This window comes from Symphalangus syndactylus, chromosome 7 (genome assembly GCF_028878055.3).
Source record: "Symphalangus syndactylus isolate Jambi chromosome 7, NHGRI_mSymSyn1-v2.1_pri, whole genome shotgun sequence".
NCBI lineage: Eukaryota > Metazoa > Chordata > Mammalia > Primates > Hylobatidae > Symphalangus > Symphalangus syndactylus.
This window is the reverse complement of record NC_072429.2, coordinates 105,294,597-105,313,340: the sequence shown is the minus strand read 5'-3', so window position 1 is coordinate 105,313,340 and position 18,744 is coordinate 105,294,597. Positions and strand designations below refer to the sequence as shown.

The following is an 18,744-nucleotide window of genomic DNA, read 5'->3' as shown; positions in this document are numbered from 1 at the left end:
CTCTTACAGCATTTTGCACTTCCCTTGGGATATTTACATCCTCTGTGTTATTAGAATCACTGCACCCTCACTCTCTATGCTCCACTGTACTAGCAGTCAGCTCCTAAAGAAAGGGGCCTTGTCTTACTAGCTTTTGCATCATCTGATGCATTGCTGCTATGGACTGAATATTTGTGTCCCCTTGAAATTCATATATTGAAGCTGAATCCCCAATGTGATGACATTAAGAAATGAGGCCTTTGGGTGGTAGTTATATTATGAGGGTGAAGCCCTCATGTATTGAATTAATGCCCTATAAAGACACAAGGATACAAGGAGAAGATGGCCATCTGCAAACCGGCATGTGGGTTCTCACCAGACACTGGGTCTGCCAGCATCTATTCTTGGACTTTCCAGCCTCCAGAACTGAAAAATCAATATTCATTGTTTAAACCACCCATTCCAGGGTAATTTGCCATAACAATTCAAACTGGCCAAGATAACTGCTTTTCAGATAACAGATAATGTTGTGGATTTGAATTCTCATGAGGATTGAATGTTTCCACTGGTGTCAGGGTCCTTTGTGAGTTTGGTTAGAAAAGATACAATCAAAAAACAAATGGCGGACAAATCTGAGCAACAGAGACAGTCTCAGAATCTTAAAGCATTTGTTAGGCTTTTGTCTCTGCTTTTTCCCCTTTCATGTTTGCAGATTATTTGCTTTGAGTGACCCAGCACCACCTATTTAAAAATGGCTGGCTAACCCAATAAATATATACACCTACAATGTACCCACAAAAATTAAAAAACATTTAAAAAAATAAAATGGCTGGCGAGATTGCTCTGTAAATGCTATTTCCTAGTAGCCCTTAGCTTAGTCAAGTTACATCCGACTGTGTTCATGGAGACACATGTCCTTTAGCAATTTCCCTTTAGCAGCTATCCTTTAGCAATTGCTTGGGTATTAGTCTTCAGTTATTTCTGTGCTTGGCAATGACCATGTGTTCTCGGTGATGCTGATGTTAGGGAGACTGCAAATTCATAGACTTGCTACTCAAAGCCAATGTGGTTTGTACATTGGTGGGAACCATACAGAGCATAGCCACATCATTTGGTCAGGTGTTATCTGCCTTGTGGTCAAACTAGAGAACTGCTTCTAAATTTTTGAAAATTTGTTTTCTTTCTTTCTTTTTTTTTTTTTTTTTTTTGAGACGGAGTCTTGCTCTGTAGCCCTGGCTGCTGGCTGGAGTGCAGTGGCGCAATCTCAGCTCACTGCAAGCTCCGCCTCCCGGGTTCATGCCATTCTCCTGCCTCAGCCTCCCGAGTAGCTGGGACTAGAGGCACCTGCCACCACGCCTGGCTAATTTTTTGTATTTTTAGTAGAGATGGGGTTTCATCATGTTAGCCAGGATGGTCTCAATCTCCTGACCTCATGATCCACCCACCTCAGCCTCCCAAAGTGCTGGGATTACAGGCGTGAACCACCACGCCCGGCCTGAAAATTTGTTTTCTGTCTTTATAACTACTCATGCAATGACAAGGAAAATAGTTCACACATTAGGAATTATTTAGGAGGTATAGAATAAATGACACAGACTAATAATGAAAAATTTGAAGGAAATTTATAGAAAGCCTGGGTTTTTCTTATTATTATTATTATCAGAAATGAAGGTTGAGTAGGGGAGGATTTGCTAGGGATGGTTTTACTTTTTTTCTATTATATGAGGTAGTTAATACTTGTGTTTTTCTCCATTAATGTAACTTTATAATAGGGTTATAATTATCAGGAAATGATGTAAATTTCATGTTGCTACAGGGTCAGGCTTTCTGAGCAAAGAAAGTTGGCAACTGGGTGAAATGGTGATAGAATAGATAGCTCAGGAGAGAAACGGAGATTTATCTCCTTGGGGCTTTGTGTTTACATTTTAAAGGAGGCTAAATCCCTGAGCTATTTTTCTTATATTCCAAAGGACTGTAAAAACTTAGGGATCTTTCCCAGAGAAGACTCTTTTACATTAGGGACAAAAGTTTCTCTCCTTCTTCCCAGAGGGGGAGTAGGGCAGCTGTCCAGCTCCTCTACAGATGTCCACATTCATAATTTCAGCGGTTTTGCAGTAGAAAGCCCTGTAGGTACAGCTGACATCTACCTTCGTTGCATCGCCTTGGAGACTGGGGAAGGGGGAGCCAGCCTGCTGTTATTTCTGCAGATCATAGTTCTCATCCAAGAACCTCGTGCTACGAGGTCAGGAGATCGAGACCATCCTGGCTAAAACAGTGAAACCCCGTCTCTACTAAAAATACAAAAACAAAATTAGCTGGGCGTGGTGGCGGGTGCCTGTAGTCTCAACTACTTGGGGGGCTGAGGCAGGAGAATGGCGTGAACCCGGGAGGCAGAGCTTGCAGTGAGCCGAGAAGCTGCCACTGCACTCCAGCCTGGGCGACAGAGCGAGACTCTGTCTCAAAAAAACAAAAACAAAAACAAAAAAAACAACCTCCTGCCAGCTTTCAGGATAAATTAATATAGGTATTAAAAGCTTATCAGTAATGTATTTTCCCAAGCTAAAATCACTTACTATTGATTAGCTATTCTTCCCCCATTAACCTCTTTCCACTTTCTTTCTGCTTCTTTAATGAAATCACAAGTATTTGTTAAGTACTTACTAGTCAGATTCAGTACTAAGAGATTTACATGCATTATCTTATTTAATAATCACAAAAATCCTATGAAGAAAGTGCTTTTATTCCCATTTAACAGTTGAAAAACTGACCAACAAACTTGACCAACACAGCCAATGACTGATAGAGCTAAAATAGCCAATGAATTGCTAATTCTAATGTTTTTGTGTGTGTACATCTGAACCTGTGTTATTTTCACTGCTTACTACACTATACTGTCACAGCTAACTGCTAATGTGTCTCAAATGCTCTAATTTTAGTAAAACAATTTTATCTATTACTACTTTATAGTCATTTCTGTCTTTTATAGTATAAAAACTACAGGGATGTCTCTGTAATAATATCCATATTCTTTTTCTTACTCTAAAGGTTTCTTACAGTGTTAAGGGCTGGGAACTGGGTAGTTTGTTCTGGGAAAGGAACACACGCGTTAAGATAAATAAATTCTTGATTCAGGATGATAACTTGGGAACAAATAGTGAAAAGTATTTTATATGTGTTGTTCGATGATGAAAGCCTTCAGGCTCTTTAAATTATTCTTGCTACCGAGGATTGGCAGCATCAGCATCAGCATCATCTTGAATCTCGTTACAAATGCAGAAAAAATTGTAGGCCCCACCCCAGATCTGTTGAGTCAGCATCTGTATTTTTGTAAGATCCCCAGTTCACATTAAAATTTGGAATGCAATTCTTTGGAATAGATTTCAGGCTTTAAAGCTTTCCCCTCTGAGTCCCGCTGATAAAAGGTAAACCTGCTGGGTATGGTGGTTCACGCCTGTAATCCCATCACTTTGGGAGGCTGAGGCAGGTGGATCACCTGACTTTGGGAGTTCAAGACCAGACTGACCAATATGGAAAAACCCTGTCTCTACTAAAAAAATTCAAAATTAGTCCAGCATGGTGGCACATGCCTGTAATTCTAGCTACTCGGGAGGCTGAGGCAGGAGAATTGCTTGAACCCAGAGGGCAGATGTTTGTGGTGAGCCGAGATTGCACCATTGCACTCCAGCCTGGGCAACAAAAGAGAAACTCTGTCTCAAAAAAAAAAAAAAAAAAAAGTAAACTCAACTGCTGCCCTGTTCAGGTAGCATATCATAAAACTGCCTTCAAGTCCTGAGCCATTCATTCTCTGCTGCCTTGCCTTTAAGTCTTCTATAAGTCCCAAAATAATATAGGAGAAGGTTCTCAGGCCGTGTGATGTGGTATGACTCTGCAGTACATAGGGTGTTTAAACAGAATGAATCCTAAGTGTGATTTACACTAAGTGCAAATACTAATAAATACCAAACCAATGTGCTGCTTCCTCTCTCTCTTTGAATAAGGAGTCTTCTCCTGCTACCAGGCCCAACATAGCTTTCATAAACACCTTTATTCTCTAATTCCAGGATGTCAAGGTCCCATCCTAATCATCTTCTTTTGTACTTTTCATCATATGAATGACATAGTTTCATTTGTTTTCCTAATTACTAGCAGAGGCTAAGAATTAACAAATTTATTGGATTATAGAGCAGGAAGAAACAACAAAGATTGCCTTCTATGTCTCTGATCATTGGTTCTCAACGTCCTTTCCTATTTGGCTCTTCCTATCCCTTTAGGGCTCTGGTCCAGAAACAGTCAGGGGCAGCCAAGAGCTCAACTCTAGCATTGTAACTAGGAAAAGGACACCATAAACTGTCACAGCTGAGAAAAACCCCAGATGTGACAACTAAATATACTGTAGTACCCTGGATAGGATCCTGGAAAAGAAAAAGGATGTTAGGTGAAAAGTAAGAAAATATGAATGAAGAGTGGATTTAATTAACAGCAATGTATCAACACTGTACCTAACAGGCAGTCCTCCATATGCACAATGCATGATGTTTCTGATATTTATGATAAGGTTCTTTTAAATTCAAGGTATATTAATTCAAAAGGCCTATAGCTTCAACACTCATTTATTGTTATGCATTTTGTCCTTTTTCTGGCCCACAGAGATATTTATTTTGCTCATGAAAGGGGATATATCTTTTTAATTGAAAAGGTTAGCTTCTATGGCTTCAACTATTTAAAGCCTGAAATCACAGCATTGACTGGAAAATCTTCCTCTTACTTATTTCTAGCTAGTCATGAATTCGTCTAGATTTATATACTTCATCTGTCTGGAATCTTTTGCTTGTCCTGTTGCCTCTTACTTTTGGTTCTTGTTACTCCTCATTTTTATTTTGATAATTTGCTTTTTAATTAACATTTATTGTGTGCTTACTGTGTGCCAGGATCATTTAAGCAATTTATATACATTATCTTATATTACAAATCTAAGTAATACCAGGTAATATCCTTAATTTCATGAAAATCAGAAGTCCAGAGAAATTAAGTGACTTGTCCAAGGTCACAGAGCTGCCCAGAATAGCAGAGGTAGGATCCAAATCCAGTTGTATGTAATTCCAGAGCCAAGGCTCTTAAATAACACAATATGCTATCTTTTTAGCCCTTACACTATATGGCTGAAAGATTCTTCTCTTTGTAGGCACATAAATTCCCAACCATTCTCCATGTGATGCTAGAAATATCTCTCTATAGAGCAATCTCATCAAGACACTGCCTTAGGCAAAGCCCTTCACAAGTTCCCAAGATGCCAAGAGTAAGCCCAAATTCCATGGTGTAGCACACAAGACTCCCTCTCCTCTCTCTCAAGCCTTGTTTCCAACTATTGGTAGTTGATAATGTAGGCATTCAATTATGTTTTTGAATGAATGAGTAAGCATTCTTAAAATTGTCCACTGAATTGAGGTTTACACAGGCTTATATAGGGGTGGAGGTGGAAAAGAAAGAAGACAGCATGGAGACAGGGAATTATTATTTATATTCCCCTTTTCCTTAAGTGCATCTTTTTGGCTTCACCATTCCATCCCATTCACTATACGTTTATTTATAAGAGTGTTTTTCATATCACAAAAGATCTGTAACTTGAGAGAATTATTTAAAGCAGGAAGTAAAAACTTTGTACCCCAAACAGCACACCACATGCCTTTTTTCTTTACTTAGAGTAAATATTATTGCGCTGATTTTGCCACATCTTGCCTCACTTGAAATAGTAATTGAAAAAGACTTCAAAATGGAATCTGTCTAACTGGAAAAGAAATTCTATTGAATTGGCCTGTAAGACACTCAATAAATCAGAGTCACAAGGTTCAACTCTCTGTGGGCACCTATGATCTTTTATCTACAATATGTTATCAAAGATAATTTTTGCCCCTCTAGCTCAGAAAACTATGAGACGATATCAGTGCCCTTTCTATCAACATGTATGACAACTTAAGCAACACAATAACCTCCAAGGATCTTTGAGTACAAATCCTAGCAAACAGAAAACATTGAAATGCAGCAGGGAGGCAAATACTGTTAAAAGTCTTACTGATTTGTATACTGGGTTGGGCTGCCTCTATATGCCTAATGCATAGTGTTTCTCATACTAAGAGGGTTTATAAATATAATCATTCATTAAGAGTTTATATTGCATTAGTTAAAAGAGTTCATTTAAATCCAATGCATATTAGTTTTTTCTATAAAGCCTATTTTTTTTTCTATAAGACAGAAGATTCAAATTTATGAAAGAGGCTTATCAAATTACTGATCAAACAGAATGGAGGAAACAGAATGCTAAGATTTATTGGTCATGATTAAGGACACATTATGGGCTTTCTCCCTCAAAAAATACCAGTCTAAATTAACTAAACTTGTTCATGTAATATTTTGGAGCAATTTCACTTTATTATTTTCTAACATATATGGTAACATAAAATAAACTAACAAATAACCTTAGTTTAAAACCAACTTACTAATTTCTCTTAGTACATATTTTTCCCTACCCAAAAGCAGTTTTCTAAGCTAAATTGCTGAACCTAATATCTTCTGTGTCCTGAAATCATGTTTCAATTATAAACCCACATAGATTTTTTTTCTTATTGTACTAACACAAAGACTTTTTATCTCAATTTGTTCAGATGATCACAAAATTTCAGTTAGTGAATTTTAAAGCTGTTTATTAATAGCTTGCTTGTATGTAGATGTACACATAATATATAGGGACTGTATCATGAATGGTCACTGTAACATTTATAATCTTCAGTTGGATTCACAGTTTTCAACTATAGTAAAAGTAGTTTCAAAACTTTGGTAGAAACAGCAATAGAAGATTCTCCCCCCAATTGTGTCTGGTTTTTACCTATTTTTCCATTCTCATAAGTAATATTCTTTCAGTCATAACTGTGAAAATGGTCAAAATTTCATTGACAAGCATAAATCCTGTAGTATTTTTACATGTAAAGAAATATCTTGACTCGGTACGGTTATGCACACCTGTAATCCCAGCTACTCTGGAGGCAGAAAGCTCACTTGCGCCCAGGAATTCAAGGCTGTAGTGAGCTATGATCGTACCACTGCCCTGCAACCTGGATAACACTGAGACTTCATCTCATAAAAGAAGAAAAAAAACTAAGAAAATATATATCCTTAGGTACAAAGTGGGAAGAAAAGCAAATTTAAAAAAATCAGGAGATACCAATAGTTTCATTTCTGAATGCAAGCAAGATCCTAGAAGCTCTTTAAATTCATACTCCTAAAAAAATGAAAACATTGGGAAATGTAGACATATTACTTCACTGTTCAAATCACCATTAATTCTATCTATAAATGTTTAAAATAGAGTAGGTCTTGCTTAATAATTTGTCATTTTCTTCCCCTCATCATTATTCAGTGAAATGGGATGTTCATAAAGGTGTTAGCAGGTTAAAAGGGCAAGTTTTGTTTGCTAACAGCGTTGAAAGACTAATTTTGATAGTGATTTAGGAAATTTCAAACAGGATCACGCTTATTTCTCAACCATGAACAATGTCCATTTTAATTATTCCATAAATTAAACCAGTATAGGTTTAATTGGGCAGTTTAGAAATCATTAAATAAATTGACAGATATAATTTGTTTTTTAATAAGTTATAAGACTATTATGCTGCAGCTCAAACATAATACCAAAACCATTTGCTCAAGGAGACCTCAGTGTTACTGACATTTCTTAATCTGTTTATCATGGCCATGATTAAGCTGTGTTTCTTGATTCTGGGTTGATTACTTCTGACAGAGAACAATCACAGAATCAGGGCAAAAAAGAATAAAGCAAATCTATAAAATAAGGTGCTAATGCTATAAAACTAGAGTTGGCAAGCTTATTTAACAAATTATAGGCACTACGAATCTATAGGAATATCAAGCAAACATATTTTTTTCTCGTTCTGAGAATACCTCCGGTTGCTTGGTAAAATTTAGTTAAAATTACATAAATGATTGGCAAAAAAATCTAATTTATCTTGAAAGAAATAAAGCTTTCCTATTAATTTTAGAGTTGAAAGTAGTTTCAGCTTGTGGGATTTCTTTAATCTCATGTTTTAAAGTAGATAGTAAATGAAATAAATGAAAAATGTTGTAAAATAAAATCCCAATCAAATATCGCCCCCAACAAACATGCACACAGAGATATAGATTGTCAGAAACATATATTGAATCCCATGGTCTCATTAATCCACAAATGAACCAAAAAATTAAACTTGAAATCTTGATATCTTCAAATTCCACTATCTTAATAAAAAAATTCCATATTGGGTACTTATACAAACTTTGAACCACTCTTCAAAAGCTGTGAAATGCTCAGGTCCACTTAGGGACTTTTAGCTTCCATGTGTAACAAGAAACCTCAGCAAATGAAATAATTTTCCCTAAACATTTTTGTGACCCAGAAAATGTAAAAAGTCATCAAACTGTCAAAACAAATTTCAATTCAAAACAAAGTCATAGTTCTCAAGAATTTAATTTAATTGGAACCCTCAGAGCAGCTATCTGTTTTAGTTTCTGTGCTTATAGACAGTGACCTGCATGCCAAGATAGTTCTGTTGATTAAATCGCAGAGACTTCCTGCTTATCCATGAAGAATCTTCTAGCTTGGAGAGAAGGTTCCAGGTCAGTGGTGACCTAGTTTCACACTGCAGAATGTGCCACCTCTAGGAAGATTAGTTTTTTCCTTTTATTTTTTAACCTCCTGTTATAGTATTTTTACTTTAGTGTTATCTTTTTTATTAAATGAGAGGTGTACAAGTTATGTGATGATATTTTAAAGTGTCTGGTGTACTGCAATTAAAAAGCAGTTAAATATGTGTCTTGCTTTTCTCTTTAGAGCTTCCAAACTAGTTATTACTGTTTTAAGTTTGCCTACTACTGAGAATTCCCAGGGAACCCCTAATTTCGTAGGCTCTCTTTTCAATATGTAAGTGGCCTGGGGTTAGTAAGATACAAATTTGTATTTAACTGTGCATCGTTAAGTTTGGAATGTTGAAGGTATTCTATCCTGCAAGCAGGGCAAAGACAAGATCATTGCATTGGATTTTAGAATTTGCAATTTCACAGACCATCACAATTTTAAGAGAATATTTTAGGGACCATTTCCCAGCTTAATATTTTGACAAGTAAAATAATTTTAAAAGAACAGACTTACACAAATATCCTAAACTGATACCATATACTAAGCAGTCATTTCATAAAAGACCATTCATGTTAACACAAGGAGGGAAGGAAAGAAGGAAAAAGAGATGAAAGAGGGTGGAAGAAAGAGCAGAAGGGAGAAAGGAAAGAGGGAGGGGACAAAGGAGGAAAAAAGAAAGAAAAAACAGAAAGGACAGTCACTTCAACTAGGTATAGTCTTATGAAAAACTACTGTTCTTTTATTATTGGATCATTTTCACCATCAATGGTATAGATTAGCACTTGGGGAACCACTCAATGAGATCTCCATCAATGATCTAATTTCATTTTTGTTTTTGAAAAGAGAATTTGACCTGAAAATCAATGTAGAGGATGAGCTCTTTACCATTGGCCAGTTTACTGAGATTCTTCCCTTGGCTTTGAAACTATTTGCAGTATGACCATGAATAAGTCATTGAAATTTCAGAGACTTAATTCCACTCACTCTATAAAAATGTTATAAGCATTTATTAAATTTATTAAATTCAATATGTTAGTCACCTAAAAGACTGACAATCTGTATATTGAAATGCTTGAAATGTATTCATATTAATCAGATTTAGAGAAGTTGTGGCCAGGTGTAAAGGACGTTTGGATTGAATCCTGGCAAATGAGTAGTTAATCAGAAGGCTAAAAGAGGCTGAGGTATCACTATTCTAGGCAGGAGGAAAAGCCCAAGATACATGATACAGAATTACAACTTTGGGAAACCACAAAGAGTTTTTAGCCTGGCTGGAGTGTAGGGCTGAGGTCTGCAACGAAGCTGATGAAAGGTAAGCGCAGTATGAAAGGTCTATAGAGTAACAACCTTATTTTGTGGAAGTGGGGAACCACTGCCGGGTTTTAAACACGGGATGACTTGATCAGATCCACAAAGGTCAAGACAAGAGGCTTGTTTCATATAAGCTCCATGAGAGCAGGTACCATGGTGCTTCATTTAAACTCTATCCTTAATTCACAACAACAACAAGCTCACTAATATTTACTGAGAACTTGCAAGTTCTAGGCACTAATGTAAGTAATTTAAATACATTACCTCACTTACACCTCACCACAGCCCTTTCAGTAAACAACAGTTTTATTTCCTTTTATAAGGAGGCATACCGAGATTTGAGATTCTAACTACTTTATTTATGGTCTCATAACTAGCAGGAGGAATATAAAGGTCCAACTTTGGCTTTAGATTCTCAAGACCAAGTTCCTCACCATTGATTCACCTGCCTTCCTGAGCAAAAGAAGGAGCTCAATAAGCACCCGCTGAATGACTACATAGCTTTCATGGCCTTGATAAAAAAATTTAGGATCTTTGAGAGCTAATTTTCTCCTTCCCTCTGGCAAGCTGACACGTAAACCACTCTGAAGAGACAATAGCTATACATTTTTAAAAACCAGGCTGGGAGCGGTGGCTCACGCCTATAATCCCAGCACTTTGGGAAGCTGAGGCGGGCGGATCACGAAGTCAGGAGATCGAGACCATCCTGGCTAACACGGTGAAAACTTGTCTCTACTAAAAATACAAAAAATTAGCCAGGCGTGGTGGCGGGCACCTGTAGTCCCAGCTACTCGGAATGCTGAGGCAGGAGAATGGCGTGAACTCGGGAGGCGGAGCTTGCAGTGAGCCAAGATCCAGCCACTGCACTCCAGCCTGGGTGACAGAGCGATACTCCGTCTCAAAAAACAAACAAACAAAACACCAACTTCCCTGTATATACTAATACTTATTACATTTTCCATGATATTTAGTTTCAATATTCTAAATTATAGCTTAATCCACACTCCTTATTCATTGTTGGTAGAAATGGACATCTGGATCCCTCCTCTTGAAAACAATGTGGGGAAGCATGAGGGTCATTAAATTTCCCCTCAATCATTTTCTCCTTCATGCTGCAAATATCAGTTCCATTAGTCTTTTCATAAGCTAATCTGATTCCAAGGAAGGTGAAAAACAACTCTGAAAAATCTATTATTAATGCATCTAATGTCCTGTAATCGAATCCAGCCAATTGATTTCCCAGTTAGAGCTGAGACAATTCATCATCTAGAATGTCCATAAAAATTGTATAAGATTTAAACATATTTTACATGAATAACATATTACCTCTCTCACTTAATCTATTTTATTCTTCTTTAAAAACTTATCATTACTTGACAGTGTGTTAAATACCTGATTGTATATTTATTGCCTGCCTTCCCCACTAGAATATAAGCACCTGAGGGCTGGCCTTAGTTTAGTTTAATCTTTTATTCACAGGACTTTGAACATAGCCTGGAACGTAGCAGGCATTCAATACATATTTATTTAATTCATTTATCTGAATCTAAATGACTATAAATCGCTGTGTAAAGAACATTGGATGATTAATCATAGACTGTGTCTTACAAGAAGGTGTTACAGTGAGATTAGTTTAGATAGGATAAAAGGGAGAGGTTGATCCATGAAGACAAACAAGATTAAAAGGGACAAATAGACTGTCAATTCCCATGACAAGGTGAGAACCTGAGAGGGAGAGATTTCAACTGAAGGAAAGTTCCAGAGGTATTATTCAAACACCTGTTAGCTGAGGAGCCCCCCTTTTGGACCTTTTCAGGAGCCCTGCCGAGGAAAGGCTAAACTGAAAGCTTTTCTGGCTTCTCTACGAAGTTGCAGAGAGCATTTAGGTGGCATAAGTAATAAAAGAGGACTTTTACAAAATAAGCATAAAGGTTGTAATTATCTTACTCATTGTTTGCTACACCAGGTATTCCAATCCTTCTCTAATGGCCTACAGACAGAAGAATCTTTTAGCTGTATACTTACGGTGAGGGGTAAACAGATAGCACGTTGTGGTGTTTAAGAGCCTTTGCTCTGCAATTACATTAAACTGGGTCTGGATCCTATCTAGGCTATTTGGGGAAGCTGTGACCTTAGACAAATCTCCTAACCTCTCTGGACATCTGATTTCCATGAAAGTGAGGCCATTACCCTGTGTCACTGAGCTTTGGATAGTGAGATAATGTGAATAAATTGCTTAAAGATCCTGGCACACAGTAAATGTTAAGCTTATCCTCCAACTGAATTCTGAGCAGACTCCCTCCTCTCCTCCTCCACTTCGAAGGACAAGATTCATAACCCTTTCTAACTATCCTCTCTGCCCTCCACAGTTATTTGGCACTTAACTGTGTGCCTCACACTGCACTAAGTGCTGAGATTAATGAGATTGTAGGCACCATTCCCTCCTCCTAAGAACTGAGAACCAGTAGGGAGACAGACATGCCAACACAAGAAAACAGGAGGCACAGAGAAGTGCAGATGCCGGGGAGCTCATAAGCAAAAACAGAGGATGGTGGTGAGGGTGTCTTGCTCTGTGGAGCCCATAAAGGGCCTCTGAGCATCTGTACAATCTGAGGAGATTTCTCCATTTTGTGGATTCCAGGGCACTCTCAATCTCCCTTGGCTCCTGCGGCCCCATCCCTCATTCATTATACACCACCCTCTCCCCCATCTCTATGGCATTTAGGACATTCTGTGTTGTCTATTTTGCTTACCAGTATGCTCATTTCAACCAGGCACGCTCTTCCCCAAAGCATACGATGGCTGCCTTGAAAGCAGGGCTCTCTGTTTCATTTTTCATTCTATTCTGAGCAGCATCTTCTATGAGGCCTTCACACAGCAGGGATTGATCAGGGACTAATCAGTGTTTGGTGTTTCACTGAGTGATTCTGATTGTGGGGATATTCATTCAAGAGTGGTCCTATTTCCTAACTGTCCAGCAAAAATCCTCCATATAGAAAGACATCAGGAGCTTTTACTAATAGTTGCAGAAGCTAGACCGTGATATATGAATTCCAGCTTCAGTTCCCTGAAGTGAGGAATCAACATCACATAGAACTGTACAGGTATACCTTAGGGAGCAATGGTACATGCTTGGTTCCTGCGTGCACAGTTTTCTTTACTACCTCCATGCTTAATTTACAATATTTTTCAGAAGTCCTTATATGTAGTTCTTTGAATGAAGGGTGGTGAAATAAACTGATTATCACAAATATCTGAGTGTACTATTTGGCTTCATTATCTATCTTTAAGTAGGGGCTGTGGTTTTGAAGGATATGTTTCTTATGCTCACTGTCAAATTCAAATGGTTTTATGTAACACAAACAATAATTGGAGTAGTAAAAAATTCCACTCCAGGTCGGGGACGGTGGCTCATGCCTGTAATCCCAGCACTTTGGGAGGTTGAGGCGGGCGGATCAGGAGGTCAGGAGATCGAGACCATCCTGGCTAACCTGGTGAAACCCCGTCTCTACTAAAAAAATACAAAAAAATTACCTGGGCGTGGTGGCGGGTGCCTGTAGTCCCAGCTACTCGGGAGGCTGAGGCAGGAGAATGGCGTGAACCCGGGAGGTGGAGCTTGCAGTGAGCCGAGATCATGCCACTGCACTCCAGCCTGGGCAACAGAGCAAGACTCCGTCTCAAAAAAAAAAAAAAATTCCACTCCATTTTCTTCTATTTACCTATTAGTGGTACTCCACTAAGTTAATGTTTTTTATTCTAGCTCTAATTAACAATTCTATTTTTAAAAGAATAATAGAAGTTTAAGTATCTGAAGGATTGCAAATATCAAGTCCAGTGATTTTTCAAACTTCAGGTCATAGCCCATTAATGGACTATGAAATAAATTTACTGAGTTGAGACTGTATTTAAAAAAAATGAAATAGAATGTTATAGTCTATTTCATATTCTATAGAATATTCCATTCTATAAGTAATCAAAATAGTAATGGAAATGCTTTTAAGAAATTTCATCTGAGATATATTGGTATTTGCATGTGTATATATCAGGTGGTACTGTAAAATGTGATAGGCAGAATTCTAAAATGGTCACCAAGATCTCCCATCCCTCTGGTGTACATGCCTGCATAACTCCAGGGTCTGGAATTTATGATGGACTTTATTCCTGTGATTAGGTTGTGTGGACCTTAAGACAGAAAAATTATCCGGGTGATTCTGACTCAATAACATGAATTCTTTAAGAGCAGAGAGTATTCTTGGTTGGTTGAGGCAGAGGATCAAAATGAAATAGATTTGATGTGAAGTTCTTTGCTTGAAGGTGGAGGGAGCCACATGACAAGAAAAGCAAGTGGCCCCTAGGAGCTGAGAGGGGTCCTTGGTTGACAGCAAGCAAGGAACGGGTAGCTCAGCCCTACAATTGCAAGGGACTGAATTCTGCCAACAATAAGAATGAGCTCAGAAGCAATTTTTCCCCTGGTTGAAACTCCAGATGAAAACACAGCCCAGCTAGCCCCTTGACTTCAGCCTTGAGACACCGTGAGCAGAGAAGCCAGTCATACCATGTGGACTGACCTACAGAGCAGTGAGTTCATAAATCGATGTTATTTTAAACTGCTAGCATTGTGGTAGTTTGTTTCACGGCAATACAAAACTTATACAGTACTTTCCATGGTCAGCTGTGATCATAAAAAGAGAGTAAGATGAAAAATAACTCTGAAAGACAAGGTTTGGTTTCTCTCTTTCATTGTACACATGTAAGTATTAAGGTCAAATGATGATAAATAACTTGTGCCAGATTACACAGTTAGTGATGGAAGCAGGGCAGAAAATCCTCTTTCCTGAACCACAGCCTGACATGGTGATTACTTTCCTTTTATCTGAAGATTCATGTATTTCACATCAATAGTGACTAGCTTTCCCCTACTTATTCTAAATCAATGTAATTTTATTACACAGCCATCCCTCCACGTCTGTAGGCTCTGCATCTACGGACTCAACTAACCACTGATTGAAAATATTCCAGAGTAAAAACAATAAACAGTAACAATGCAACAATATAAAACAATACTGACTAAAAATACAGTATAACAACCATTTTATGTAACTTTTACATTGTATCAGATATTATAAGTAACCTAGAGATGATTTCCAGTATACAGGAGCATGTGCATAGGTTATATGCATATATTATGCCATTTTATATCAGGAACTTGGGCTTTGCAGATTTTTGGTATCTGTGAGGGTTTTGGAACCAATCCCCTCTACTCCCTGAATACTAAAGAATAACTGTACTTCTAAGAAAATAATTCTAGAAAAGCCACTGCAGCCACTAAAAGACACTTCAATGGCCGCAACATTTTTCTAGTTATTATTTTTTACTCGAAAATCCTTTAAGCCCTAAAATTATTGCTTGAATGTATATAGTAACTATAGTATCAAACTTCATTGCTAAATTTAAATGCACTTTACTTGGCCACAAGAGGGCTCCTAGAGTTTTCCAGGAGTATAAACTCTAAACCAAGATATTGAAAAATATCTTTCAATGAACAAGCATATTGGCTTGTAGACGGGTTTGTTCGTTAGCAAGGCTTCCTTCAGCGAGATTCTCTGGGACTTGTGGTAAAAATATCACTCCACTATATTATTCATAAAATCTCCTCCAGCTGGCTGGGAGCGGTGGCTCATGCCTGTAACCCCAGCACTTTGGGAGGCTGGGGTGGGCAGATCTTGAGGTCAGGAGATCGAGACCATCCTGGCTAATACAGTGAAACCCCGTTTCTACTAAAAACACAAAAAATTAGCAGGGCATGGTGGCATGTGCCTGTAATCCCAGCTACTCGGGAGGCTGAGGCAGGAGAATCGCTTGAACCCGGGAGGTGGAGGTTGCAGTGAGCCGAGATCGCGCCACTGAACTCCAGCCTGGGTGACAGAGCAAGACTCCGTCTCAAACAACAACAACAACAACAACAACAACAACAACAACAACACTCCTCCAGCTTATTATAGCGCAGAGGGGATGGCAACCTTTGAGAGTAAGAGAAAGCCTGATTCTGAGGGGTCACAAGAGAAGGTAAATTTAATTTGCAGAGCCTGCTCTCTACAGCTCATGACCCCATCTTTAAATGATCTATGGCTCTATCCTCATCTATAAAAATAGGGTGTAACACTTACCTGTCCAAGCTGTTGTGAGGGTGAATTGAGGATAGAACCCAGGAGCTTAAATTGTCCCTGACATATGAAATTATCAATAAATGAAAATTTTTATTGTTTATTACTAATACTTTTACTAAGAGACATAGAAGCACATTTGTTTTGTAAAGGGAACTTTCAATACCAGTGATTATACAGTTGCTAATATGTCAGCCTTGAAACTAATGTTTCCAGGTCCAAATTACTAAAAGGTTTATATAGATAGAGTATATTTAACAGTTCAGATGTCTCTTTTAACACAATAGACATGCCACTCACATTGATTATGAAATTGTTACCAATTCAAAAGTGAAGAACTCACGAGTGGTGGTATTATTTAAAATAACTCATCGTTCATCTTTCTGCAATCCACCCCTTTTGAGACTTCTATTTTCTAGGCTTAGCCCATTAGTTACGGTGGCCAAGCTGGTCAGTATCTCTCCCTTTTTTTTCTAATTTTTAAGGAACATTGAGTTTGTAGGATAAGCTTTATTTGCTGAAGGAAAAAGTACTAATTATGTCTTTTTAGCCAATTAGAAAATCAATAGAAGGCGACATACATGTTGCAGAGGAGAAGAGGATATTGGTAATTGGAGTTATATAGACTTTGTGAGCTTTTCTAGTCAATTGATTTGAGGAACTGTGCTAGCATAAGTTTTAAAAATGGAAATATGTGCCCATCTACACTTTTATTAATTCTCATTACCTGACTATGGACAGTCTCATTGACACATGCTTGTTGCCTTTTAGAAAATAAGACTTGACCATCTGGAAAAAGGAAGCCTGAGAATAAATATATAACAAGAGGACATAAAATGATGAAAAGAGAAAGCATGGTTTTAGCAGCCAAATTCTGAAATAAGGCTAAACCTACATGGAAGCATTTCTTCAGCTTGGAGGAAGGAATTTAATCCAAATACATTGGAAAATGACTTGACAAAGTCACACAGGAAATTGGTGTAGGAATTAGAACTAGAAATCTGGTCTCCTGATGATCATTTTTAGGAATGGCTACTAAAATATCAAAGAAAAAGATTTCAATCATCTTAAAACAAACAGTCTCATACTGGGGTGGTGAGGATGGTAAATTTTAAAGAAAACAGGTCCTCTTTGATGTAACACTGGTTAACCCATTAAGCCACAGTCTCTACTATTACAGCTTTTGGATGTGACCATATCTCTCCAAATTGAAGTAATAAGCAAGGCCAAAGCAGCCATTCTCTTTTTGGGTAGATTTTTCTCCCCTACTCATCATTCTTTCCCATATACTAGATATTTAGTAACTTTTGTCTCAGATAGACTTAAGACACTAAAAGCTGCTATTGTTCATTACAAAGCAAGGCCAAAGACATGCTGGGCTAATATGGTACACAAAAGTTGGTAATTTGATTTGTTTGGACTGATTGCCTGCAACTCTCTGATTAAATGTTAAAATACAAAAATTACAGGATATCATTATATCTGGGGGAAACAATGTAATGCCTGCAAAACCCAAGCCATATCTTATTACTCTTCCCTATGAAGGGCCTGGATGTCATTCAATTTTTCAAAAGTAAAGCAAGGTGTAAGGTAAAAATAGACCCACAATGTAATCTATCCTCTCTCAGAATGTAATAACTTTACTTTCTTACTGGCTTTGTTAGTCACAGGCTGACATCAACCACAGTCTTAACAACCTGACAGAACAGGTTCAGAGACCTGGGAGCCTGAAGGGAAAATGAAAATAACAAAAACAAAAAACAAGAAAGGCGCTGGCTGAACAATGGCTAAAATGAAAATAGCACACAAAGTTAAAAATTGAAAAACCTAAGATATATATATATATATATATATATATATATATAGTATATGTGTATGTATATGTACGTATATGTATATTTACTTCCCTTAGGTTAGGATATAGAAGTTCCTCAAGCCTGCTCTTATTTAACTTTGCTGAAAGTTTTTCAATAGTTTTCCACCTTTATGTTCAGACCACATAAGAAAATGTCCAAATAAACCATCAGAAAGATTTACATGTTTTATAACAAGGAGCCACTTAACTAAACAGACCCAGAAATTCTCAATGCCATTTAGGTAGATTTCATCTATTCGCTTGCATAAAACATCTGGTGCTCACCAATCGTGTAGAACCTCTTCAGTTCGCTCCTTCTGGAAGGATGTTTCTGAGTATTTGCTGCATTGTTCTGTTCTTCTTCAATGATGGGGGTCTTGGGTGCAGGGGGCTTACTGGCTTGTGGTGTTTGCTTTCCTGCACCAGCCAAAGGGTTGAACCCCGGAGCATTAATATCCACCGACTGGGACTTTTTCTTCAGCCTAGAAATAAAGAATACCACATGGTGTGAATCCTGATTCTAGAGACACATTTGTTCCATGTTTTTCATATTTTTTCAACAACTGAGTTATATTTAGCCTTGAGATATAACCACGTCTATTCAGAAATGATAGACATTCCCTACAGTATTTTAAGAAAAATTCTACAAATATTTTTGAAACTAGAAGGAAAAATATCTTCTGCCTAATCATTTTGAAAGATTTCATTAAAATATAAGGTGATAAAGAGCTTTTATTTTTTAATAACCAATT

At 37.6% G+C, this 18,744-nt stretch overlaps 1 protein-coding gene across 6 annotated transcripts in view; it reads right to left on the bottom strand.

Moving 5' to 3' along the window:
• The window catches only part of OXR1 (oxidation resistance 1), a 490,018-nt gene that overhangs the window by 222,809 nt on the left and 248,465 nt on the right, over positions 1–18,744 (bottom strand). For all 6 annotated transcript variants that reach the window (XM_063642917.1, XM_055287029.2, XM_055287030.2 and 3 more), the window contains one exon: positions 18,278–18,474. In XM_063642917.1, coding sequence (XP_063498987.1) covers positions 18,278–18,474 — 197 coding nt within the window. The remainder of the gene's footprint in view (positions 1–18,277; positions 18,475–18,744) is intronic.